Source organism: Odocoileus virginianus, chromosome 7 (assembly GCF_023699985.2).
Source record: "Odocoileus virginianus isolate 20LAN1187 ecotype Illinois chromosome 7, Ovbor_1.2, whole genome shotgun sequence".
Taxonomy (NCBI): domain Eukaryota; kingdom Metazoa; phylum Chordata; class Mammalia; order Artiodactyla; family Cervidae; genus Odocoileus; species Odocoileus virginianus.
In genome coordinates this window covers 69,228,072-69,253,456 of record NC_069680.1, presented here as the reverse complement: position 1 = coordinate 69,253,456, position 25,385 = coordinate 69,228,072, and the positions used below count along the sequence as shown (strand labels likewise).

General features: G+C 50.3%; 1 protein-coding gene across 4 annotated transcripts in view; it reads right to left on the bottom strand.

Moving 5' to 3' along the window:
- Positions 1-1,884: 1,884 nt before the first annotated feature.
- The window catches only part of TSPAN14 (tetraspanin 14), a 52,501-nt gene continuing 29,000 nt past the window's right edge, over positions 1,885-25,385 (bottom strand). For 3 of the 4 annotated variants that reach the window (XM_020899059.2, XM_070470940.1, XM_020899060.2), the window contains exons 3-9: positions 13,265-13,315; positions 11,417-11,563; positions 9,755-9,925; positions 7,719-7,844; positions 6,373-6,417; positions 4,543-4,662; positions 1,885-3,503 (exon numbers count right to left, since the gene is read on the bottom strand). In XM_020899059.2, the coding sequence (XP_020754718.1) occupies positions 3,432-3,503; positions 4,543-4,662; positions 6,373-6,417; positions 7,719-7,844; positions 9,755-9,925; positions 11,417-11,563; positions 13,265-13,315 (732 nt within the window). In that variant the 3' untranslated portion in view covers positions 1,885-3,431. Of the gene's footprint in view, positions 3,504-4,542; positions 4,663-6,372; positions 6,418-7,718; positions 7,845-9,754; positions 9,926-11,416; positions 11,564-13,264; positions 13,316-23,632; positions 23,657-25,385 lie in introns of those variants that run through there. The other variant, XM_070470941.1, reaches the window with a different exon arrangement.

Below are 25,385 nucleotides of genomic sequence, written 5' to 3'. Positions count from 1 at the left end.
CCTCTAGCCCAGAGTGGGACCGAGGTCCTTCAGGATGATGTCATGCTCTTCCAAAGGCCCACCAAAGCCAATCAGGCATCCAGATCCAGGTACAGAGCTGGGGATCTTCACTTTCTCCAGATGGTTGTCAACCTGCCACAGAGCTCAGTAACTGGATCATCGTCAGGAAACTGATACTTTTCACAGCCTTGCCCTTGGTGCTGGTTTTGCTCAGCAGGCACCAATCAGTGGTTCAGAAGCAAGGCTCACAGGCACCAAATCTTCTATTTTAATTGCAGCTGCAGGTTCAGGGGCAAGGCTCCCAGAGTTTCAATCCACCTCTTCCAAATCTCAACTGGTAACTTACCTTTCTCGTGTATTGGACACAAAAATGGCTCCTCCAGAGCTGTCCTGGTGACTGAATCAGTTTTTAACTGTTAAGTACTCTGAGTACTTCCTTTGTTCCAGGAAGTTCTGGATCCTTTCATTTTTATTGTTATTCATGTGGGGAAACCTAGTGCAGCAGCACAGATGGCTTTCCTGCCCCGTCCACAGCCCTGCCCTGGGGTCAAGGGAGCCCAAGGAGATGGGTGAGTGCCAGCAGGTGCAGCTAGAGGGGACAAGGGTGGGCAGGAGAGGGTCGGGCACCTGGGAGCCTGGGCGGCAGAAACAGAGGACTTTGAGGATGGGCTGGTCCAGGGCGTCAGGAGCCACAGGGGCCAAGAGAGAGGCACTGAGTCTGGTGATTGGGCTGAGCGGCTTTCAAGTAAGTGAGAAAAGCAGTGGGTAGTGGCGGGAGGTGGACAGAGCCAGACAAGCAGCTTCCTGGGAAGGAAAGCTGGAGCCGGGCAGCACAGAGGTGGGTAGGCAGGCTTTCTGGGAGGTGGATATGTGGGATGGGACAAGAAGGAGAGCAAGTGGGAAAGATAATAGCGTGGCAGTTCCAGGAGGAGGAGGTGGGCAGGAGAGTCACAGGAAGGATAAGCAAAGACCCTGAAACTTTCAAGCAAGAGTGTATGGGGGTGGGGGGGGCAGGAGGGGACATGCAGAGCCACAGGCTGGCCTCTGCCTCAGTCTGAGAGGACTGGGAGTGCCTGGGACTCAGAGGAGGCTGGGCAGGGCTGCACTGTGGCTCTGTGGAGAGAGGCCAGAGTGTTGGAGATGCCACGTCAGCACCCCTTGGCCTGCATTTCTTTTCTATCCTCAACACAACTCAAGAGTCAGAGGAGATGGCTGAAAGTGGTCAGCAAATTCTGTAAAATAATTAAGAAACAAACCCAACTCTAAAAAAGTCACAGGCAGGTAGACTTCACCCTGAACTGGGCTGGGACCTGTGAAGATATTTGCAAGCGTGTCGCCAGGTCCACCTGAATAGATGGACGGCCGAGCTGTCGAGGAGCAGCCGTGGTGCACACACCAGCAGTGAGAGCCTGGAGACACTGGTCCCCCCAGGGCGGGCTGGATCAGACGCACCTGGCGAGGTGGGCACAGCCCCTGACCCTCTCCATAGGTGGGCCAGCAGGTCTAGGACACACAGCTCACACAGTCACAGATTCCAGCCCAGTGTTCCCAGGCTCTTTTGCTTGGACCTTACCACCTGGGGCTGTATGCTTATGACCTAAAATAACATTCCCTCTGGGCCTACAGAGTCAAAGTCCCTGCACTTACAGCTGAGCAAGCCAGCTTGCTCTATCATAACCTCCAAGCAATCACTGAAAGTGGCACGTGGAATCTTAAAAAAAAAAATCACCCAATGAAATTTATTTCAGATTGTGTCAACCGGCTACCTTCCTGTGGTGCTTACCCACACCCAATCCCACTGGTTCCCTTGGCAACCAAGTTTACCACCGAGGTGCTTAATGCCATCTTGATATGACCCCAAACAAAAACAATCAAAGCAACAGCATTAATATAAAGATATATTCCATAAAAGAGTTTGGCAGTCAAAGAAAAGCGTCACACTTCCTAAAAACACAAGCATTCTTCTTCCCCTAATCTACAGAGAAAATTGTAAAAAACAACAAAACCAACATCATCAACAAACACCCACCAGTATACACCACGCTAGCATGTACACTTCGGCAAGTAAGTAAAGGTAGTGCTCCATCCCTGAACGAGGACAGAACTGGTAGAACAAGATCCAGAGAGGCATTGATAGAGTGTAGCCCAGCCAAGATGCACAGACACCCAGCTTCTCCCGGGAAGTTATTCAGGACATCAGACAGACTTCATTTCCAAAAGCAAGCCCCCAGTAAAACCTGACCCAAAGGGGACACAATGACCACAGATATCCCCTTCAGGGGTTGGAGGGTCACCACGAAAGTCTTCAGTGAAATATATGAGCCTCTATCCAGCTGCAGGCTGGGGTCCATGGCTCAGCCCAGGGGCTAGCTACAGAGCTTCTCTGTCCAAGGAGAGGCAAAAAAACGTCAGGCCGGCCAGCCGGCCCTTACCATGCAGCCTGGAGAGGAGCCCTGGCCAAAAGTCTCCGGCTGGCTGTCTCTGGCTAGGGTTCCCTGGCCTTGCAGTAGCGGAGGGTCAGGATTCAAGTTCTGGGTAACAGTTTCAGTAGCACCAAGACCAGGAGTCAGTGAGGCCAAGTGGGGAGGGGAGTGATGGTATGCGTGTTGGGGGCACGGAGACGAAGGGGGAGTATGTGAGTGCAGGTGATGAGGGATGATAAGTTGATGGAGCTGGTTCGTGAGACACTCAAGGGAACTCAGAGGGCTGGCGTCAGTCCCAGACACCGCGTAAGGCTGTTGAGAGGAGAATGCCAGAGGAAATGAAGACGTGGTGTGAGAACATTCTTACCCCTATAAATAAACTATTTACACACTTTAGGAAAAGGAGAGCTGATGCTCAAGAGGAAAGCCATGCCCACCGCCCCCCCACCCCACCCCCCGTGCCATCAGGGCATAATGCTGTTAGGCTGGAGCAGTTTCCGTCCTGGGGGGCGGTGGGGGGGGACAGGGGACGAGGCACTCCCGTGGCACCAGCCACATGCTGGCTCAGGCTTACTTCACTTGGATGTGGCTGAGGATCCTGCCCACACCCCTGACGTGTGCAGACACCGCAGGCCCCACGGGCACTCGGAGGCCCACAGAAGATGGGGCTGCCTCCGAGGCCAGCACCAACCACACGTGCGACGGAGGTCTGGGTGCAGCCACCAGAGCCGCTGGTCCCTCAGTCACCTCCCCCACTTAAAGTCGGGGCCTCTGACTCCGGGCGGACCCCCGTGGGGGTGTCAGTCACAAGTCTGTGTGGGCAACAGGGGGCCCCTCAGTCTTCGGTATCGGCAAGCAGAAACAGGCCACATCACGCGGATGCTGAAGGCGGGGTGCTGGCTCTGGCCAGGTGCTTCTGCTTCTCTGCCTGTGGACATGACGCTAATGGTGGCGAAGGGCTACCGCCCTCACGGTGTGGCTCAGCTCTGCTCGCCTGCCTCCGGCTCCTCAAAAGTGGTGGCCTGCCTTCACTGCCTCAATGTCCGAGATCAGGGTCCTCGCCAGGAAGATGCCAAATATCTGGAAACAAAAGGCAACAGAGGCAGTAGCCGTCAGCATCGGGGCCCAGAGGGCATGGTGGAGAGGGTAGCCCACACTGCCCATCACCCCCACACCTGCCCGTGGCTGAGGACAGAGAGCAGCACATGGGCACCTGCCAAAGGAGACCAACCCACAGTAACGACAAAGAAGCCCAGGGTCTGCTTTGCCAGGTCCCAAGAGCCTGGAAGAGGCGAACAGCAGCACCGCAGAAGCACAAGGGATGCTCTGGCCTGCCCGTAACATGACCCTGCACGTCCCAGACTGCAAACCACGACACGCTTTGTGCCCTGGGTGAAACCGGAAATGACAGGGTCACTGACTGGTTCTGATTCCCAAAATAACAAATCTGAACATTTCCCGTAAACCTGGATTCTACAATAAATATGAGGTTGTCCCCGGCCTGGGCTGTGCTACACTTCTGACCTCAGTGACCGGGATAACCGTGTGGGAAGAATGATGTTTTTCTACCAGGAACAGACTAATGTAAACTTGGTGACCTGAGGAAATTGGCTTTTTCACCAGTTTTAAGTTCTTTTTGTAGTTGGTATTCGATGAGCCACTCCTTCTTAAGTCTGAGTCCTTGCCTGCTTTGCAAGTAAATTTTTTCCTTTCCTTTTCCCGATGCTTCTGTCTCTCGGCCTTCCTCTGAGATCAACCAGCCACTGAGCAAAGGAGGGAAAAGTGCATGGACAGCTGGTGACCCCAAATCCACATCAGTGACCCTCCTTCCAGGAAAGGTCAGAGCTGTACATTTTCTAAATGGTGTGTTTTTCCACAGAGCAGCAGCCTCAGTTGCTTCAGAGGTTGCTTACAAAGCTGCCAGCTTCTCCAAGCCCTGGGTAGTACTGGAAAACTCCTGGTTTCTCTGATTCACTAAATTCTCTAGCTAGTTCTTCTCCCGGCAGACACTAGCCAGCCTACTCACCCCAGGCCTCGGGCACCCCCAGCCACCAGCGTCTTTCCCCATGTGAAATCTGGCTCAAGGGGAGAGGAAGCCACACAGGCGGTGGGAACAGACCTGCAGCAGTGAGATGGCGATGAAGACGCCAGCCACAATGTAGATGTTCCGCGGGAGCCAGCTCTCCAGGGCCTGGATGCAGCCTTTCGTGAAGATGGACTCATCCCATTTGCTCTTCAGCTGCAGGGAAAGACAGCGCCCTGAGCCTGTGACATGCAGGCTGTCCCCACCCTGGTTCCTCAGAGGGCTCCCGCCAAGGGCAGAGCAAATCTCAGTGGGGAATGAGGGATCTTGGAGGAAGGCGCCAAGGACAGACGGACAGACAGAACTCTCCAGGAGAAGTACATCAACTGGCCTTGGCCTCTGCCCCTCCCTGGACAGTCTGCACTTTATAACCTGCCTAAGTAAAGGCTCCCTTACTGTGATCTTTAACCTTTTCTGAGGGTCTCCACAGATTTCAAGATCAACACACTCCACAGCCTGTATCTGCAGAAAGGGAGCAGGCTGGGAGGTGGGCGGGAAGGAAGATGTGCCTCAAAGAGAGAAACTAGGAGAAGAGGATTCAGCATCTTCTGAGTCAGCAGAGGGAAGGGAAGGGGCTTCTCAAATCGTGTGCCCATGGGAGACCAGTTCCAGGAAGCAGAGCCTGCATAAGTGGTCACAAGCCAGCCGGCTCTTTCTAATCCTGACCCCAAGTGGAGGCTCAGGAAGCACATAGGGATGGGCCACAGCTGGTCCCTATGCCCCCCCCACCTCCCCACACAGCAACCAGCTCCAGCCCCTCTCCCTATCAGCATCACTCATGAAACACTGACAGAACATTCATTCGTTAGCGGTGTTAGGGGCTGAATTATGTCCCCCTAAAATTTGTATGTTGCAGTCCTAACCCCCAAGACCTCAGACTGTGTCTGTACTTGAAGACAGGCTTGTAAAAAAGAAGTAAATACATTAAAATGAGGTCCCTGTAATGGGCCCTAATCCAGTATGACTGGGGTTCCCTAAGAAGAGGTCAGGACACAGAGAGGGAATCCCATTTGAGGACACAGGGAGAAGACATCATCCGGGCCAAGGAGAGAGGCTTCAGAAGGGACCAACCCTGCTGGCAACTTGATCTCAGACTTTTAACCTCCAGAACTGAGAAAATAAACCTCTGTTTCCACACAGCCTAAGCGCTTCATTACGGCAGCCCTAGCAACTAATACAAATGGTGACAAAATTTGTTAGCTAGAGAAGCTGATGCTGACACAGGCCCATCTCTGTCAAGTGGAGCTCACTGCAGAGGGAGCTGAGGTTTCTCAAACAGGAGGGTCACATCCCCAGTGTCCACCGCGAATAGCAGGGGTTGTCTGCAGGTTCCCTGAGATCCCTCTCTTTCAGACCAGCTGTCATTCACAGCAGCAGAGGCCTCACCTCTTCACATCCGAGTGGACACTCCCTGCAGCCTCAAGAAGCTCTTAGAGGACTGAGCCCCCGCCTGCCCTGTCACCACTGTCTCCACATGGCAGCTGGACCTAGCCATGTGCTCCTGCAGCTCCATCCTGGACCCCTAGATAACAGACGCCTCCTAGGATTCCAAGGAGCCTCTTCTCAAACATATAGCCTTTGTTCCCCCAAACTTCCATCTGACCTCTTTCCACTCATGTAGCAACTGCTAGATTTTAGGATTGTGGTTCACAGAGCTTGAAATCACAGCCATCACTGTTCTTGGGAGGGTGTGTGCGTGACCACGTGTGTGCCCTCGCTTGCCTGGTTTCTAGGTTAGGAGGCACCTCTGGCTCCTTAAGTCTCCCCTGGCTTTTCCATCCAGTTTGCACTTGTGCTAAATCAGGGAGTCAGACCCTGGGGAACAGACCTGAAGAATTCAAAATTCATATGCATTGGGGCTCTCACCTGAGTCCTGACGTCATAGCCACACTGTGTGTTCACAACTTTTTGCTGTTAGAAAAACAGAAAAGATTAGTCATTTTTGTACTCTTGAGAAGCTGGTGGTAGAAAGCTCTAGAAAAGTCACAACCAAACACCAGCACCAACTCCATTACAGCACACGCCCTTCCAGCATACTACCAGCTAACCTTTCATGCTAGGACAGGGTCAGAAAATCTTTTGTGTGAAGGACTAGACGGTAAATATTTCTGACCCACCTACGTAGCTGCTTTTTAACTCTGCTGTTGCAGCATGAACACAGACATTGACAATATGTAAATGAATGGGCATGGCTGTATTTCAATAAAACTTTATTTACAGACAATGAAATTTGAATTTTGCATGATTTTCACATGTCACAAAATATTCTTCTTCTTTTGATTTATGTTCAACCACTTAAAAATGGCTGAAATCATTCTTGGCTCATAGATGATGCAAAAACCAACAGCAGGCCAGCTCTGGCACGGGGGTTGCAATCTGCCAATCCCTGTGCTAGAAGGGAAAACCTACACTTGCTGAAGAACTCACAGTCACTGTGGAGTTGTCAGATGCTGGCTCTGCGGCCTCTGTTGATCTGAGCGCTTCCCGAGCTGAGGAACCTGCCCAGGGCCTGTGGCCCAGCACCAAACAGTGTGACCACACTGATGGTGCAGTGTGACTGTCCCCTCGGCTCAGACCCTCTTCAGGGAAACATTCAGTGCTCCTTCAAGGGAACCCAAGGAACCTCCCTGGGCAGTCCAGTGGTTAGGATTTGGAGCTTTCACTGCCAGGTCCCAGGTTCAATTCCTGGTTGGGGAACTAAGATCCCATAAGCCACGCAGTGTAACCAAAAGGAAAACAAGAAAGGTCACCCAAGAGCTCAGTTTCTGAAACTCAAGGATGTTGGTCTGCAGACCAGAGAGGAAAACCCGTGAAGAAGAAAGAACAGTAAAAGAACTCTGTGTCACCCCAGATGGCAATGTACTCCACCATCCCAGGCTTCTGAGGATTGGGCATTTTCTCCAGAGAAAGGGACACCTGGGTTCATTACATTCATAGTATCCTGTTCAGGTTTCCTGAGTGAGAGCCCCTCCCGGCAGGGGGAAACATTGTTTTTCTCCTGATTCACCCAGCCCACTAGAGCCAGGGTGGGCCGTGTGAAAACGTTCCTGGAATTTCTACACACAGGATTTCAGAGCTGCACGCGCCCCAGGCAAGTGGAAGGGGAGCCAGGCGCTCATTGCGTCTGCAGGAGAGAAGTGGCCAGAGCCCTCAGGGAAGCAGGAACTGCTCACTCCACCCCGGAGGGACCGTCCACAGGTGGGCCGACTTACCGCGGGGTCGGGCACGCAGCAGGAGAAGGGCACCCCACATTTCTCGCGGCTATAGCTGGCGCCACTGCAGTTGAAGTAGACATTGAGGTCCCAGTCTTCAGGGCCATACGCCCCACAGCACTGGTTCTGCAATCATAAAGGCAGGAACCATCAGAGCTCCAAGCACAGGGTGGGCATCTGTCTTAGGGACATGGGATTTGATGTGCTTCCATGTACCACACAGAGAAATCAAGGCCCACCCAATGGACCTGCCATCAGAGACGTGACCAAGATGACCCTGGGGGTCCTAAAGAAGGGAACTGTGTCCAGGGCCCAACACCCCCAGCTGGCTCAGCAGCGCCCTGGCCTCAGTTCCACTCCCTCCTCGCTCTGGAACTTCCCCTTCTTCCCCAACTGCCCCCCAGCCAGCCCAGAGCAGGCTTCTGGTTCTCCTTCCTATATGGTCCTCTACTACCCCGCAAGAGAACACCTCCCGTGGTCAGTGCGCCTTCCTCCCCAAGAAAAGGCCAAGCTGACCCCAGTCACCTTTTGTGTCTTTACAGAAAACAGCTGCTGAACGCCTACTCCCAAGGAAAGAGTTACAACTGGGGTGAGTGGTAACGCAATCAAAGCTTTGCCCCTGACCCAGGATCTCTGTCCTCCCTTCTCACAATCCCTCTCTATCTGGTGAAGCAGCAAAGAAAACCTCCCTTTGTCTAAAAACTCATAAAACCAAATGCACTGAGAGCAGCTCTGTGACATCAGCAATGTCCCAACCAGATGTTGTTTTTTCACTTGTCCTTAAAGCTGACATAGTTACAGCCCTAATTACAAGTCTACAACCAGGATTTCTGCTTCACTTTCATTTCTGAGATAAAAGCCCATCTCTCCCCCCCAACCACCCTCCACGGTTCCAGGTGCTCTAACGAATATCCAATATTTCACCATGAGAAAAAGAAAGCTCCATCATTTACTGACTACCTCTGAAGAAAGGTTTTTTTGTTTTTTTTTTAAGGAGAGGAAGGCAGTGGAGAAAACTACAATGTCTTTAAGGCCAGTGCAGAGATCCAGGATCCTTGACACCAGCAAGCCCCAGGCTATGTGGAATTGAAGAGCCCTGAATAGAAAAGGAAAAGCCGCAGCAGGCAGTGGTGTCAGGAGAGGGTGGGGTGACGACTTTCACAGATGGACGCGGGTCTCTACCAACAACACAGGAAGGATCTCTGATCACATAAATGGGTTTTGCTGGATCGAGCCCAGGATACGTGAAACACGGGGCAAACAAGTTCTGGTTAATAAGGAGAACAGATCACAGTTATTTTTGATGCTCTCTATTTTCTTCTCAGAAGCAAAAGGTTCCCTGTAAAAAGTTTTTGAGGAAGCTAGGCTTTCTGGCAGAGCAGAGATCAAACAACAGCCTTGCAGAGGCTGGCATGGTGGGGAGTGGGTTTCTCCTGGGGGAAAGGGGGCAAGGGATGGGGGACAGCTGCGGTCCCAGCCTCCAGGTGCAGCCACACACAACAGGGATGGAGGTCAGACGGAGAAAAGGTCACCGCCTGGGACTGCTTAGACTAACCTCCGGGGACATATTCCAGGGAGGTTACATTCCTCTTGGTCTGAAGAAGTTTGCTCCAGGCGGCTCTGTCCTCTCAAACAGGAAGGGGAAAAGGTCCCGGGAAGGAAAGGGACAGGAATAGCCTCAGACAGCGAGTCATGTGCCCAGCTCTGCCCCTCAGTGCCCACAGGGCCCAGGGACGGTGGCTGTCTGGGTGGTCCAGGCCCGAGGGAGTGGGGTTGGTCAAGAGTGAAGCTAGACTGCCTGCCTGAAGCACCTGGGGGACAGCACCCTGAGAGCAAGCCTGGCCCGTCAGCACACAGGCGTGGACAAAGCTGACCTGTCCAGAGGCAGGGGTGGCACCATCCCGGCCTCCCTGCCGAGGGCAGAGCTGAGGGGGGAGGGTCCCATGTTCCCCACCGGCCTGGGCCCCCAGCCGCGCACAGAGACTGAAGCCAGGACGGTTAAGCTCTCTTAGGGAGAAGGCAGGCATGGTACTTACGGCTTTCTGAAGGGAGTCGATGAGGTTCTGCAGGTCAATGTCGTCCCGGTAGGATCTGATGTTGCTCTCGAAGAACTCCCGGAACCGGTCCCTCACCCAGTCCTGGAACAGGAAGGCCAGCACGGCCACGGCCAGCTCCAGGAAAAAGATGAGCACGATAGTGCTGCAGAACTGCAGGGGGGACACACAGGGAGTGGGCGTCACCGCACCTCAGCCTCCCGGCCAGACCACACCCCCACCTGACCCAGAACCTCTGCCTCCCACTAAGAGCACGGGCCTGGCAGCCAAGAGACCCGCGCTGGAGCTGGGGAATCCCACGTGATGGGCCCTGGTACCCCGCTCACATCGCTGCATTGTTGGTTAGAGTCAGATGAGTGAAAGAACAAGCAAGCTCCAAGACAATGGGCCAACCATCTCCTATGAAGGAGCGCCCCCTCCAACAAGGAAACACACCTACAGGAATGAATGGCTATCCTGGCCCACCAGGCTGTCAGCTCCTTTAGCGTAGAGACTGTGCCCCAGACACCCTATCTGACCTCTCTCCTCGCACCTACAACCATCGCACTTGCTAAAAACCTGTCACTCCTACTTTAGGGATAAGGAAACTGAGGTTCACTCAGGTCACATACCTGAGACGCAGGACATCGGAGTTCCCTGGCAGGGCTCTTGACAACTCTGGAGTTGCTAATGTTATCAGTACCTACTCTGTGTGCATATGATAGTCAACTGCATTAAAACATCTGCAGGGCACAGGCACCACTGGGGTGGAGTTCTGTAAAGGCCACTGCAGCCACAGGTCCACACCCCTCGATCAAGGCAGGGTTCCAGCCTGCGGAGCTCATGTTATCACAGCCACTAGCATGGGCCACACCGCACACTAAGCATCTATGCCACAGCCAGCAGTATCTCAAAATAAGATACAAACATACATACACACAAGGCCCCCTAGAATGTAATCTCCATTCACAGAGAAGCAAGATAACCAAACAAAATTGAAAAGCAGGGGGGAAAAAAAAAAACAAACCACGTGTTTTCCTTTTAAAATTAAGCCCAGAAAAAAAGGCGTGGTCTAATAAATTCAACAAATAATATATTGCAAAACATGATTATGTGTTTCCCCCACCAGGTGCTATTTAATTTCAGCTGAATGCATTTCAAAATGAATGTGTATCTAAATATAAAACTAACTCTTAGTAACTCAAAGTTCTGCCATAAAATCAAGGATTCTGCACTGTATATCCAACAGATTCATACCCCCTGGAGGAGGCAAAAGATTTCCTAACATTATTGACATCTTCTGATGTTAACCAGGAAGGGCAAAGGTGATTAGCAAACAAACAACTGGAACTGCAGGGGGGAGATAAAAGGTGAGGGAGGCACAGGTGACTCTGCCCACTAGGAGCTGAAAACCAGAAGGCTCAACGTCTCCCCCGCTGAGGACCTACTTCGTCTGATTGTCTCCCGAAACCTTACCTTTTTCAGTGGGCAGCAGGGTACAGAGGGCTGCCTCCTCCCCTCACTGCTGGATCCTGGGGCAGGCTTATAAGAGTGGCTACCTCGCCCCACCCACTCCAGCATGTAAGGGCTAAGCCTGTCCTACAGAGCCCACAGCCCTACCTCCCCTACCATACTTCCTCCCACCCCCACGTCCGGGCCACTCACAAAGTTGAGCAGGCAGATATTCTCCCGCAGGGCCCCCACACAGCCAGCGAAGCCCAGGGTGAACATCACCACGCCCACCATCAGCACCAGCACCACTGGGTCAATTCCATGCATCCGGGTCACTTTGGTGAGGTCGGAGAGCACCCCCTGAAAGAGGCAGAGAAAGCACGGTAACATCAGCCTTGAAGAGTCGAGGGTGCCCTGGGGGGGCTGATCTGCAACTAAATGAGGACAGGGACCTGCCTTCTGGGGCTCAATCTTCTCATTAAATGCCAGGCCAGAGCATGGCCCCTGCCCAGCTGCCCTCTTAGAGGCCCAGCAGATCTTTGCCTCCCTCAGCTCCCAGTTGCCCTCCTGCTCCCACATCTAGGCTGTCAGTTCCTCACAGCAGACCCCACGCTTCTTTTGTAGCCTGTAGGATATTGATGGGGTGAAACGGGGCCCTGAGGGACCCTGTGGTCAAGGCACCCAAAGGCCCTGGCCTTTGGTCATCTGGCGGCTGACTCTGCATGCTGTTCATGGAGAACGCCATTATCTTGAGATAAAAACAGTGTCAACACGAACAGGCTTGCGAACAGCACATGCACCAAGGACAGTTGAAGATAGCACTGTCCACTGACTTTTTGTGATGATGCAGATGTCCTATATATATCTGCGCTGTTCAAAATGGCAGCCACTGGCCACACATACTATTATTGAGCACTTTAAATGAGGCCTAGTGGAACTGAAGACGTGAATTTTAATTTGTTTCATTTTAATTAATTTAGATATAATCAGTCACATCTGGCTAATGGCAATCGGAATGGACAGAGCAGCTCTACAGGATTCAAAGGAGGAAGAAGCAAACAGCAGCCAGGCCAGACACCCAGAGGGAACCGGGCAGCCAGGGTCACCAGGCCTAGGCTCCGGGTCTGATTGGCTAAGATGCTGCTGCTCCGTCTGGTCACACGGTGGCGCTATGAGTCATGGTTTGCACCAGCTTCTTGGTCACTAGGGCAAAGGGACATTGAAATGCAAGCACTTAAAGGGACCCAAACCTAAAGGTAGACCTTATCCAGTTCCCAAGGCCATGGCAACAAAGCCCACAGACCTAAGTGCTCCTGCCTCCTTCTTCTGGAAGCAAAGAGAGGCTCCACTGAAGGAACAGAGGCCCCTGGGCCTTAGGCTTAAGAGAAAGCTTTAGCTCTCACTGTTTCCTGCATGACCTCTCCACCTCCTGAATACCCACCGACTCACAGTGCAAAAGGTACACAAAGGTCCACTCTGCTCACATCTGGTCTAGTCCCCTCCTTGGAGTCCCAAATGCCCCTTGTCCTCCCCTGTCCTCCAAAGGCTGGGCGATGAGGTTCAGGGGTGCTAAAGATGTGTCCCTGCAGCACAGGGCACCCAGGGGGCACAACCCAGAGCCTAACTCCCTGACTTGGGTCCTATCCGTGGGCGAGAATGAGAGCTTCAGGAACCACATCTGTGTTCAGGGAGCTGCCGGCTCCAGAGGCACAGTTAGAGTCCACTCCAGAAGTAGCCCCAGGCCTGCCCTGGACACGCCCCGGGATGACTCGGGGCTTCTGGAAACAGAAGAGATGGCTCTCCATGCTCATGGGGCTCAAAATCCCAACTGGTCCAGCCTTGGCCTCTAGCAGCGACCCTGCCACAGGGAAGCCAGGCTAGCCAGGAGTTTTCATCACAAGTTAAGTAACTTCTAAGAACCGGCTCTGTAAAGGTTAATGATCACAAATCATTGCCCTGCACAGGAGGGGCTCTTTGGGGAGGAGTTTGGAGGAAAGGACAATTAAAGCTGAATGAACCTGGTGGACTACCGCTCAGGGTTCCAGTGACAGTCACACCTACCTTCTCGCTCCACGCCCATAGTCCAACTCCGAGGAAGACAACTCCAGCCAACTGAGCAGGGGCAGGGGAAAGAGAGAGAGAGAAAGTCAGGTCAGAAACCAGCTCCATGAACATGCTTCTCAGAGGAGTGGCCGGACTGCTGGTGTCAGAGGGGCTTCCTGGCTCATGTCCACGCTGGGCAGAGCAAGGCGGCCCCTTGGTCCCTGCAGATGACAAGAGACTCCAGCAGAACGGTGGGACAGTGAGGCTCTTCAGGTAACTCACACCTGTTTTCCCTGACTGCTGGGACAAAGTTCTTCAACCCCAGCTGGCCCCATGCTTGGGAGAGCAGAGACAAAGGTCTCGGAACAGTGCCTGACCAGGAGAGATTCTGCTTCTGCCACGCCCTGCTTCTCTCCCCTTCCACAAGCCCCCTACTCCCTTTAATGCACTGTCTGGTGCGCAAGAGGACATCATCCCTTGTGATGCCTTCAAGGGCTCCCAGTACAGGTACGGCTCTGCACAGGACGGCCACCCTCCTTGCGTCTCCAGCCCTGGAGACAGACTCCAAGCACAGACAAGCAGCTGCCAGGCTGAGCTTCCTCCCCTACCGTACTTACACTTCACGTGGCGGGACACACCTGCGCTCAGGGAACGCTGGGTTATGTTACTGAATTAAGAGGCCTGCACTGAGCCATGTGCTAACCCCAGAACCGTGTCCCCCAACCCTGACCTCTCATCCACAGGAGCCCACTGGCGCCAAGGTGCCCCACATGCCCCATGACAAAAACAGACCCCCCCATGTACACCCCACAGCTTGCTACACCAGGAAGGGTTTTTCCAGAGCAAACACCTCCTGGCCTCAGAAATTAAGCAGCCCCCTGTTGTTCTGCTTAACTGCCTTATATTCTGCTGGCATTTCACTGCCATTTATCAGGACCTGGTGATAAACAACAGGGCAAGGTTCTCTGTGACTGCAAGTTTCCCAAGTGTGTTCTCCAGCTTCAGGACCTTCCTGCCCACTGCAAGCCCTAGAAGGCCGGACTCAGAAGAAAGGCCTTCGGAGAAAGCCCGGGAGTTCCCAACCTCCTCGGGATCACAGGCCACTTTCAGAAAATGTGCACATGCCCCATATTTTGGAGGGAATTTCAGAGGGTTCAGACTCCTTTTTGCAGGTTCCCACAGCAGTCTGTGGACTTCAAGTGAAAAAGTCCTGCCAAGACCTGATCCGCTCGCCCCCGGCCCCCCAAGTTGACTAAGTACCACAGGGGCGAGAACTCTGAACCCAAGTCCCCCTGAAACCAAGTTCCCTGACAAGTTAATGATTAATCTCTCTATCCACAGCTTCATTCCCTTTCTTGTCCCGCCCCTGTTCTCCTAGAGATTAAGGAATATCAAAGAAAAGGGGAGGCTGAAACTGAGCAGAACCCTGAGGGACCTTGCTGGGAACAAGCCCCTCTGTGGCCCCTGCTTCTTGCTGGCCTCCCCTCCCCCTGCCTGTTCCAAAGAGCAGACTCAAGCAGTTAATGATTAGAATAAAGACACAGGAGTCACAGGACTCCGGATTCCTCCGGAAGGGATTTAAGTAACAATCTGCCACAATCTTTAAGTTGTTCTGCAGAAATAAAACCACAAGAAGTGTAGACCCCAGGCTGGTTGGAACCAGAAGGCTGATGATTCAGATTCCTGAAACATTACCTGTTACCTCAACACTAACCAATCAGAAGAAAGTCCACCAGCTAACCACACACCCTGTGGCCCTCACTACTAACATCTGCCTTTAAAAACACTTGTCTGAAAGCCTTCGGGGAGTTGGGGTCTTTTGAGCACGAGTTGCCCATTCTCCTTACTGGGCATTCTGCAATAAACCTTGTACTTCCCTTCACCATAACCTTGTGTCAAGTAACTGGCTTTGCTGCAAGTTGGGCAAGTGAACCCAAGTTCAGGTCAGTAACAATTCAGCAAGCAGTGAGGGAGAAGACCCAGATCCTAAGTCTCAGTTTAGTTCATTCATTTACTCACTCATTCATTCAATGGACATTGAGCAAATGCTAAGTACCATCTCAAGCACTGGAGACAGCACTGCACCACGTGGTCAAAGATCCCTCTGCTGCTGGAACTTGGGTGCCATGGAGCTAACATGAGATTCTTTCCACCACATCACACCGATCCCCCACTTTTCAGTCCTCCCATTAGATTAGCCAGCTGATAAAGGGTTTCATTTTCCTTGATGGGGTGCATGACCTTCCATTCCTGAGTGTCTGACACTGTGTGGTAAGCAAGCTGGAAGGTGACCAGTTGCTCTCTGTTGAATCCTATAGACATCCCACCCCACCATTCCTCACAGTCTCTGATGACTCACTTCCCTCTTTCCAAGCTGGGAGGTCAAGTCTTTTGCCTTAGCTTATCCACCCTCATCCACCACAGTAGTCATTCCCTCCTCCACTGAGGCACTCAGCCTTGGGGACATGAAGGATACACACATGGTTGTCTTCCATTCTCCCTGTCACTCCGCCTCAGTCTCTTGAGGGCTTACCCTCCTCTTTCAGAGCCATCTAAATGCTGGAGAACCTCACTGCTTAGTCCTGACCCCTGCCCTCCCCTAACCCTCTGGATGATGTCATAACTCACACAGCTGACGCACAAATCCCAGCCTCCAGCCACAGCTGATCCCGAGTCAAACACCCCAATGTCTATTTGACCTGTCCTCTGAATACGACCAGCAACATTTCAATCTTCACATGCCCCCAAAGGGAGCTGTGGTCTCCCAACTCCCCCGTTCTCACTAAATGGCACCACTGACCATCTACTCTTAAGACAGAAAACCTAGACCTCAGGCTTGACTGCTCTATCCCTCAACTCCACATTCAACCTACTAAGACCTGCTATTAGTCCTACCTTCAAAATACATAGAGAGCCCTCTCTGCTCCCACCTGTCCATGCCATTACCCCTGCGCGGCCTCCCCACTGTCTCCCCACAGGTCCTGAGCAACTAGAACAATCCTTTAATAACATATATCAGATCACCCACCTCCTCAAAATGCTCCGATGACTTCCTTTTACACTTAGAATAGGATTCAAACTCCTTGCTGTGGCTCACAAGGGCCTGGGTAGCCAGGCTGTAGCCCACATCTCCAACATTATCTCCAACCCAGCTCCCCGGCCTCAGTCCCACCCACCCACAGACCCCCGATCCCTGACATCTCTGCTGAATCCTACAGACATCCCTCCGCACCACTGTGACTGTTTCTTGAACTCACCTACCTCATCCCTGCCTCAGAACTTTGATTCGATCCCTTAGCCTAGAATGTTCCTCCTCCACATCCCTTCCTGGCTTCCTCCTCACTCCACTCCGGTCTCTCCAAATTTCACCTTCTCAAACACACCTCTGTTTGCCATCCTGTGCAGACTATCTCCACACGCATCAGTCCTGACCTCCCTCCCTGCTAGATCTTCTTCACGGTACTCATCCTAGACCACGAGAGCTGTCTACTGTGTCTCCTCCTCTGCCCTCTGAGGGCAGAGATGTTTTCTATTTTGTTTAGGGTTGCCTGACCACTTTCCAGGACAGCCCACCCACCACCAGGTACCACATGGGATGGTGAGGGAAGTCTGCCCCCTGCAACCCTCTCACTGAACACAGTCAGCTTGAGACACCAGCTCCGCACCACCACAGCCCAGTTCTCCTTCTCTCAAAACAATGGGGCTCCAAGAATAAGAGCTCATGTTTTTTTTCCATTCTGTTTCAAAGGAAGAACTAAAGTTAACTTGCAGCAGAAAGACAGGAACTGAGGTGGGGGGGTGGGGATGGGGGGGTGTCACATGCCAGATCATGGGTTCAATGAACACTGGCCCAAGGCAGGAACTTCAAGGACCAACAATTGTTTGAGAGAAAAGAAGACTGAAGGAGGACCAGACAGGGGAAGTGACCTGTCTGGGAGCTCACACAGCAACCTCTTGAATGAGCCAGGACTCTGGCCAGCTTGGCATGGCTCCCTGTGGAGCCCCTTCCCTGCCCCCCACCCTCCCCAGGACAGATGGGCTGTGTAGTTGGGCGGTCCTCTTGGCTGCCAACCATCTGGGAGTGCCTTCCAGCCTCAGAGTAACCTCCTTTGTTTCTCATGTATGACCTGATTAAATTCCTTCTCAAAGAATGGAATCCAATTCCCGTCAAGCCCACAGAGGCCAGCCTTGGACCATCAGGTTCGCACGCCGTGGTGGTCACCAGGGCAAGTAGCACCACCCTCTCCTGGGTAACTGGTGCTACGTTAAACACAATACACCTAAAGAGGCCCTCCACACCCCACAACACTGGTACTGTTACCCCCGTTTTTCAAATGGCAAATTCAGATGTAGGATGACTTGGTTATTGCCTAAACTCACACAGCGAGCTGGTGGAGAAGTCAAGAAACAAACCTGCATGTCTCTGACTGTCCTAACATCACATTATCTCACTGCACAGGGCGGCCTCGAATAGTGGGCACCAGCATACGCCCTCCACCACAAGGGGCAGTCACAGTGCCCGGTGGCGATGGAGGCTGCAGAAGGGGCTTCTAGGCTATGCAACAGTAAAGCCAATGGAGGATCACTCTGTGTCCAGTCAGGGCTCCTGTGGGGGTCACTGTGAAGATTCAGGAGTGACCTGAGGCAAAGGCCCCCTGTGTAAGAAGGCGAGAGGTTTCCTCCGGGGCATTCTGGGCTGGTCCAGCCCTGCTTTGTTCTGGAAGCCCACATGGAGTCAACTTGCTAAAGTGAGCAAGCCTTTACCCAGCAGGTTCCAGACATAACGGAATTGTAGACACCTGGCTAGGTTCCGCCAGACCGGAGGAGGATTCCAACACCAAGCAGGCTGAAAGCAGCCCCTCATCACCCACAATTTAGTGGCCCTGGTCTCTTGCAAGATTTCATTTCAGTGTGAAAGTGCTCAGGCAATTCCTGCAGACCCCAGAGTCTTTCCTCCACAGGATCAAGACAAACCACCAGCAGCCATTAAATGCTTTCGGGCTGCTGGCCTGCTGGCCCCTGACTCTTGTAGATTCCTTTAGCTGAGGCAGGCTCCCTTGGGCCACCTGAGGGAGCCTCCGAAAAGAACCAGAAGGAAACCCAGGAAGAAGCACTGGAACCCAAAGGAGTCCTGGGCAGCGCTGAACAAATAGCATGGGTCAGTTGGTCCTGATTCCGGCTCCAGCCCACAAGTTCCTTGTGACAGGACTTGTGTGAGTCCAGAAATTTCTCTGAACCTGTTTTCCTTTGCAAAATGAAGGTGACCCCTCCTGGGTCAAAGGAGGGTCCCTGGGGCACTGAGCGAGCCCTGCCTTGTCTTGGAGGCAGAGCAGAGTCCTGGGGGACCTTTGAGACCTTATCAGCATTTGCTGGATTGAAGACACTGTGTCCCACCCTCCAATGACTCACAGCTTTGTCCTGACACAAGGTCAGAAGCATCTGTTTTACTGGGCTTCTGGAGACAAGAGTAGAGTTTAAGGAAATAGGTGCCTCCTAGAGGCACTTTTCACGTGAAGTGGGGAAAGGATGATGGAAGAAAACAGGGCAGGAGTAGAAAAAGCTATAATAAAACTTTCAGCTCTGTTTCTAACTCACCTTGTGGATTTAAGAAAACCATCGCTCTCTCCGACTTCAGAGGAGACCAATGATCTCCAAAGACCTCTGCTTCTCCTGCTGCCTAAGCTCTGCCACCATAAATCATGCCAGGTGGAAAACCAATGGTCCTGGCATTCACTCTCCAGAACTGGAAATCCTGGCCTGGCAAGTCCAGGGAACACCAGAGATGCTTGTGGTCATGTGAAAGGATGCCAGAGATGGCACCGACCCTAGACCCAACCTGGCCCTGACAGCCAGTGCACTGAGGTGAGGATGAGGAGGCCTTGCCCTTCCAGACTGCATCCACTCTGAAGCATAAAAGGTCTGCTTCTTTAAAAAAAAAAAAAAAAAAAAGCTTAAACTCAGCCACTTCTGGGTGGGAGTTTGGAAGTTCTGGGGGCCGGAAGGGACGCTGGAGCCCAGCTTCCTCATCTCAGAGGGAAACGGGCCCGGGGCGGGTCAGTGCCTTGCCCTGGGTCACACAGTTATCACACACCAGCCTTTCCTCCTGCCGGAAGGGCGGTTCTGAAAACCAGAAGCATGTGTGCCCTTCCCGCAGAGCCTGTGAACCCCTGCGAGGGGCCCCTCCAGGATGGGAAAGGACATCCCTCAGGGCTCTGGGGCAGCTTCCACAGACACTCTGTACTCCCAGATAACAGGGGGCTCACACGTACAACGCCCCGCCCAAGGATCTGACTCTGGTCAGCCTTTGAAAGAAAGACAGAGGAAGGTTACAGGCAGTGGCCCCAGGCGACAGCGAGAAGGAACCCCCAAACCCGCCTCAACCCCACTCCAGTCCCTGCCATTGCTGGCACAGTTGGATGATTAAGTGAGTAGAAAACAAGATACTAAGCTGAGGGTCGGCAGTTCCATAAGCCAAATAGTAAGTATTTTCAGCTTTGCAGGGTGGAAGATCTCTGTTTCAGTTACTCAATTCTGCTGTCTTAGCAGGAAAGCAACCACAGATAATACCCAAACAAATGGGCAGGGCTTGTTCCAAAAAAAGGCGTATGTGCAAAAACGGGCAGGGAGCCAGGTTTGGCGTGCAAGTCATAGTCAGCCACGTCCTGCACTAGACTATCATACCGAAACCATATGAACCTAGACAGGATTTCCTTCAGCTCAGCCACGTGAACCCCAGGACATCCTATAATTCGGGTTGCCAACCCTGGTATGTTTCTATATTACTTCAACAGGTCTTAATAGCCTAAAACTACAAGTAACTCAAATAATATGTTCCCACAATGGAATATCCCATGACAATGAGAATCAACGATCTACAGCTATATACCACAGCAAGAATGAATTTCAGACAAAAGATGCAAACTGAAAAGACTTGATTGAAAGTTACGTTGCTCCAAAATTCACATCTTGAAGCCGCAGCCCCAAGGTGATGGTATTTGGGAGGTTAAGAGCGGTTACATGAGGTCATGAGGGTGGAGCCTCCATGATTAGAGGAAGAGAGACTGGAACTTGTGTTCTCTCTCTCTCTCTCTCTGCCATGTGAGAACACAGCAGAAAGGCAGCCACGTGCGAGCCAGGAAGACAGCCCTCACCGGAACCTGACCATGCTGGCACCCTGATTGCAAACTTCCAGCCTCCAGAAATGGGAGAAAATACATTTCGATTGTTCAGGCAACAAAAGTGATGGCATGTGGTAATGGCAGCACAAGCTGACGAAGACAGAAAGAATACCTGGGCAGGAAAACTGTATCTAGCATCCAAACAAAAGTTACCAGATAAGCAGTAAAACAAAAACATGACCTATAAAAAGGAAAAAAAAATCAGTAACTGGAAAGAAGACAGGAATGAGAGAGAAGATGGAATCAGCAAAGACTTTAAAACAGATACTGTAAATATGCTCAGAGATTTACAGGAAAACAAAGAGAGAAATAGAAAATAAAAAAAATATTCAAATGGAACTATTAGAAACAGAAAAACAAACATTAGAAATGAAAAATTCAATAAATGGGTTTAACTTCCAGTTAGACACTACAGAAGATGAGTGAACTCAAAGAGAAAGCAATAGGAACCATCTAAATTAAATGATGGAGGGGCTTAAAAAAAAACAAACTGAGCAGCATCTCAGTGACCTGTGGGACAAGGAATTCAAGGGGGGGGGGGGTGTATATTAAAAGAAATAATAATTAAAGTCATCCCAAATTTGATGAAAAATATAAACCCACAAATCCAAAATGCACAATGAACTTCAAACAGAACACAAAAAAACACACCAGCACACATCATGATAAAATTGCTGGAACCCAGTAAAAAAGAGAAACTCCTGCAGTAAGCCAGGAAGGGAAAAAAAAGACACGTTGTATAAACAGTATACATTTACAAGACATTTAACCAAATGAAATGAAAACATCTCAAAATGTGTAGGATACAAAAAAACATGGAGCATCATCAAACACAGGCATACCTTGGACATATTTGGGTTCAGTTCCAGACCACCACAATAAGACAAGTCACACTATATTGTTCGGTTTCCCAGTGCATATAAAGATTATCTTTATACTATACTGTAGTCTAATAAGTATGCAATAGCATTATGACTAAGAAAAAAATGTACATATCTTAATTTAAAAATACTTTACTGCTAAAACAAGCTAACTATCATCTGAGCCTTCAGCAATTCATAATCTTTTTTACAATAGTGATTAATCACAGATCCCCATAACAAATACAATAATGAAAAAGTCTGAAATATTCCAAAGATTACCAAAATGTGAGAAACATGAACTGAGCCATTGCTAGTGGGAAAAATGGTGCTGATAGACTTGCTCGACACGGGGTTGCCAGAAAACCTTCAATTTGTTAAAACTGCTGTGTCTGGGAAACACAATAAAATGAGGTACTTACACTATAGGAAAGAAGAAAGATCTAAAATCAATGACCTAATCTTCTACCTCAAGAAGACAGAATAAGAACAGCATAATCCCAAAACACATAGAAGAGAGAAAATAATAAAAAGCAGAAATCCATGCAACAGGCGGGAGATGGATGGTGGTGATAGATGAAGTGCAACATGAATGCACTTAATGCCACTGAACTGAGCACTTAAAAATGGTTATAATTCTAAGTTTTGTTACATAGGTTTTACCACAATTTTTAAATAAAAAAAATTTTTAAACTTTTTAAAGAAATTAATGAAATTAAAAAAACAGAGAAACATCCCCTAAATTAAAGGAAGCCAAATCCGAGAGGGAAATTTAATTTACAGTGACAGGAGGCAGATCAATGGTTCCTAAAGGCGGGGTGGAGAGAGAATGACCATAGAAAAGCACAGGGACCATTTCAGGAGTGATGGAAATCTTTGATATCTTTATTGTGGCGATGGTGGTTATATGGAGTATACAGCTGCCAACTCAGTGAACTGAACATCTGAAATGGGTATACGTTATTCTATTTAATTTACACCTCAATAGACGTGATTTTTTAAAAGCACATTTCTGGGAGGGAAAAGGTATAAACAAGGTGGAAGTAGGATACTCCCCCACAGATGACAAATCACCCCGTCAGACTGGGCCATGCTATTTGGTGGAAGCAGAGTTACACACACCATCAGTTACTCAGACTTGACACCACCCTGTGAGTGTGTAATAATCACATGTCCCAGGCAATAATCACAGTACACATACTGCCCATCCTTGCAAATTCCTCCTGGTGGTCCCAGCCTCAGATGCGGCTGAACCAGTGAGATCAGGAGCTGAGGGCCTCCAAGGATCAGCCACTCCCAGTTCAAGTGGAGTCTATAATTAAGCAATCCTTGCCCTCTGTATTGGCAAGCCAAAATATGGAAAAATACACAAACACATACCCGTGTGTGCCAAACGATAAGGCGATCTATTTCCTATGAACTGGGGCAGCCCTTCTGGTGAATATGACTATATAAATGTGTCAGGCCAGTCAAAACAATGGACACACCTTCTGACCCATTTAATCTCACTCCTGGGAACCTATCCCAGCAAATAATTTCTCGTCCTTTCCCCAAAGGCAAGAATCTGTGTTACAGAAGCTAATCACTGCATCGTTATCTAGGATAGTAGAAAAATTGGAAAAAACCTAAATGTCCAATAAGGGAATTTTCAAAAATATGATCAGAGAGTCTATTTGGCAACCTGGAATGTTCTATCCTAAGTGATGCTAATACGAAAATGCAGACTGCAAGATGACGAAGATACTTTCACCAAGTGAAACTGAGTGACCGCAGACAGGAAAATGGAGCCTGTAGAAGGGAACACAGTAAAGCTGGGATGCCTTGTGTAGTTCCCTAGAATTTCCAAGCAAATACAAAAGTTCAGTATATAAAACTGGGAGGGGAAAAGGTACTACTTCTCAGCAGTGAAAGCAAAATACTGTACAAACATTATTAAAACACTAGACTTCTCCATTTTGATTGCATTAAACAACCAAGAAATGGAAGCAGAGAAACCATCTGCATGAGGATCAGGTCTTGGGGTCCAAAATCACATGGACAGAGTTCAGATCAAATAAGGGCAATTCTCTAGTGGGTAGAATGATCCAGAGTCAACAGCCCATTGTAGGGTCAGACAAAGAGACTGTCCACCCACAGAGATGCCAAAAACAGGAGCGAGGGCAGGGAGCTGATGTTAGGTCCTTCCACGTTAGACTGGCTTTGCCTCTCTTGGGCTGGGTTAGGATTAGGGACTGTCCTGTTTTGCCTGGGGCAGGCCTGGGGCACATCTGTTATTTCGGCAAAATTCTTAATAACCTCTCTTTCATTCTTAAAAGTTTCCCGACTTGGACCACAAATTACATGCTTACCCTACTCATGGGAGGCATCTGTTACTTTGAAGGAAGGGGCCTCAAGCCATGCTGGTCACAGAACACAAATGTCCATGTTTCTCACCCAGAAACAGGCTGCACAGGAGGCTCAGAAGCGAATTCCTGCATTTTACGAGCAAGGAAGCTGTGGCTCCTGTCACTGAGAAGGCCCCAGGCAGAGGGCTCTCTGTGAAACACAAGCTGACCGTCTGTGCCTCCAGGGGGCCTCTCAGTTCTCCGCTTTTAATCCATCTCTGAAACAGATCCAGGCAAGGGCTTCATCAGAACCTTTGCAGATTAAACTCAGTGTTTGTGCTGGCAAGCAGTCCTGGAGTTGCCGGCATCATCGGAATCATCCCTCATTGAGGATACACTCAGTAAAACCAGGGAAGCCCAAATCCTCTCCGGAATCGGGTGGGGTGTGAATGGACAAAGACAAAGGCTGTATGCCTCTCTCAGCTTCCCTTCCTCTGCAAGTCGAAGTGAGATATTTCAAGAATTTTAATCATAGTGAGGCTTCCCTGGTGGCTCAGTGGTAAAGAATCTGCTTGCCAATGCAGGAGACATGGGTTCGATCTCTGGTCCGGGAGGATCCCACATGCCATAGAACAACTAAGCCCGTGTGCCACAAATATGGAGCCTGTGCTCTAGAGCCTGTGAGCAGCTACCACTGAGCCCACATGCCCCAACTACTGAAGCCCTAGAGACCGTGCTCCTCAACAAGAGAGGCCACCGCAATGAGGGGTCTGCGCACCGCAACTGAGAGCAGCCCCCACTTGCTGTAACTAAAGAAAAGCCCATGCAGCAGTGAAGACCCAGCACAGACAAAAATAAATAAATACATTTTTAAAAAGGAAGCTTAATTGTAGTGAAGTAGACATAATATAAAACTAACCATCTTAACCATTTTTAAGTAAGACAACTCAGTGGCATTAAGTACATTCACAGAACTGTCAAACCATCACCTCCATCCACAGATATCTCTCCATCTTGTAAAAGTGACACTCTGTCCCCATTCAACAATAACTTCCCATTCTCTCTTCCCCCAGTTCCTAGTTCCCACCATTCTACTTTCTGTCTCTGACTACTCTAACGTATCTCATATTAGTGGAATCATAGAGTGTTTGTCCTTTTGTGTCTGGCTCATTTCACTCGGCATAATGTCCTCAAGGTTCACCCATGTGGGAGTACATGTAGTAATCTCCCTCATTTTTTAAGGCTGAGTAATATTCCATGGACGAGATGGTTGGATGGTATTGCCAATTCAATGGACACGAGTTTGAGTAAACTCCAGGAGCTGGCGATGGACAGGGAGGCCTGGTGTGCTGCAATCCATGGGGTCGCAAAGAGTCAGAGACGACTGAGTGACTGAACTGAAACTGAATATTCCATGGCATGTATAGACTACATTTTGTTTATCCATTCATCCTTACACCAGGGTGGCTTCTGCCTCTTAGCTATTGTGAATAATGCTACTATAAACAAGGGTGCTCAAATACCTCTTCAAAATCCTGCTTTCAATTCTTCTTGATATACGCCCAGAAGGAGAATGGCTGCATCATATCATAAGTTTTTTCACTTCCGGAGGAACCATCATACTTTTTCTCCACAGCAGTTGCACCATTCTCACCAATGGTGCATAGGGATTCCAATCACTCTGCATCCTTGCCAACATTTGTCATGTTCTTGTTTTTAATAATACACATTCTAAGGGGTGAGAAGTGGTATCTCATTGTGGTTTTGATTTGCATTT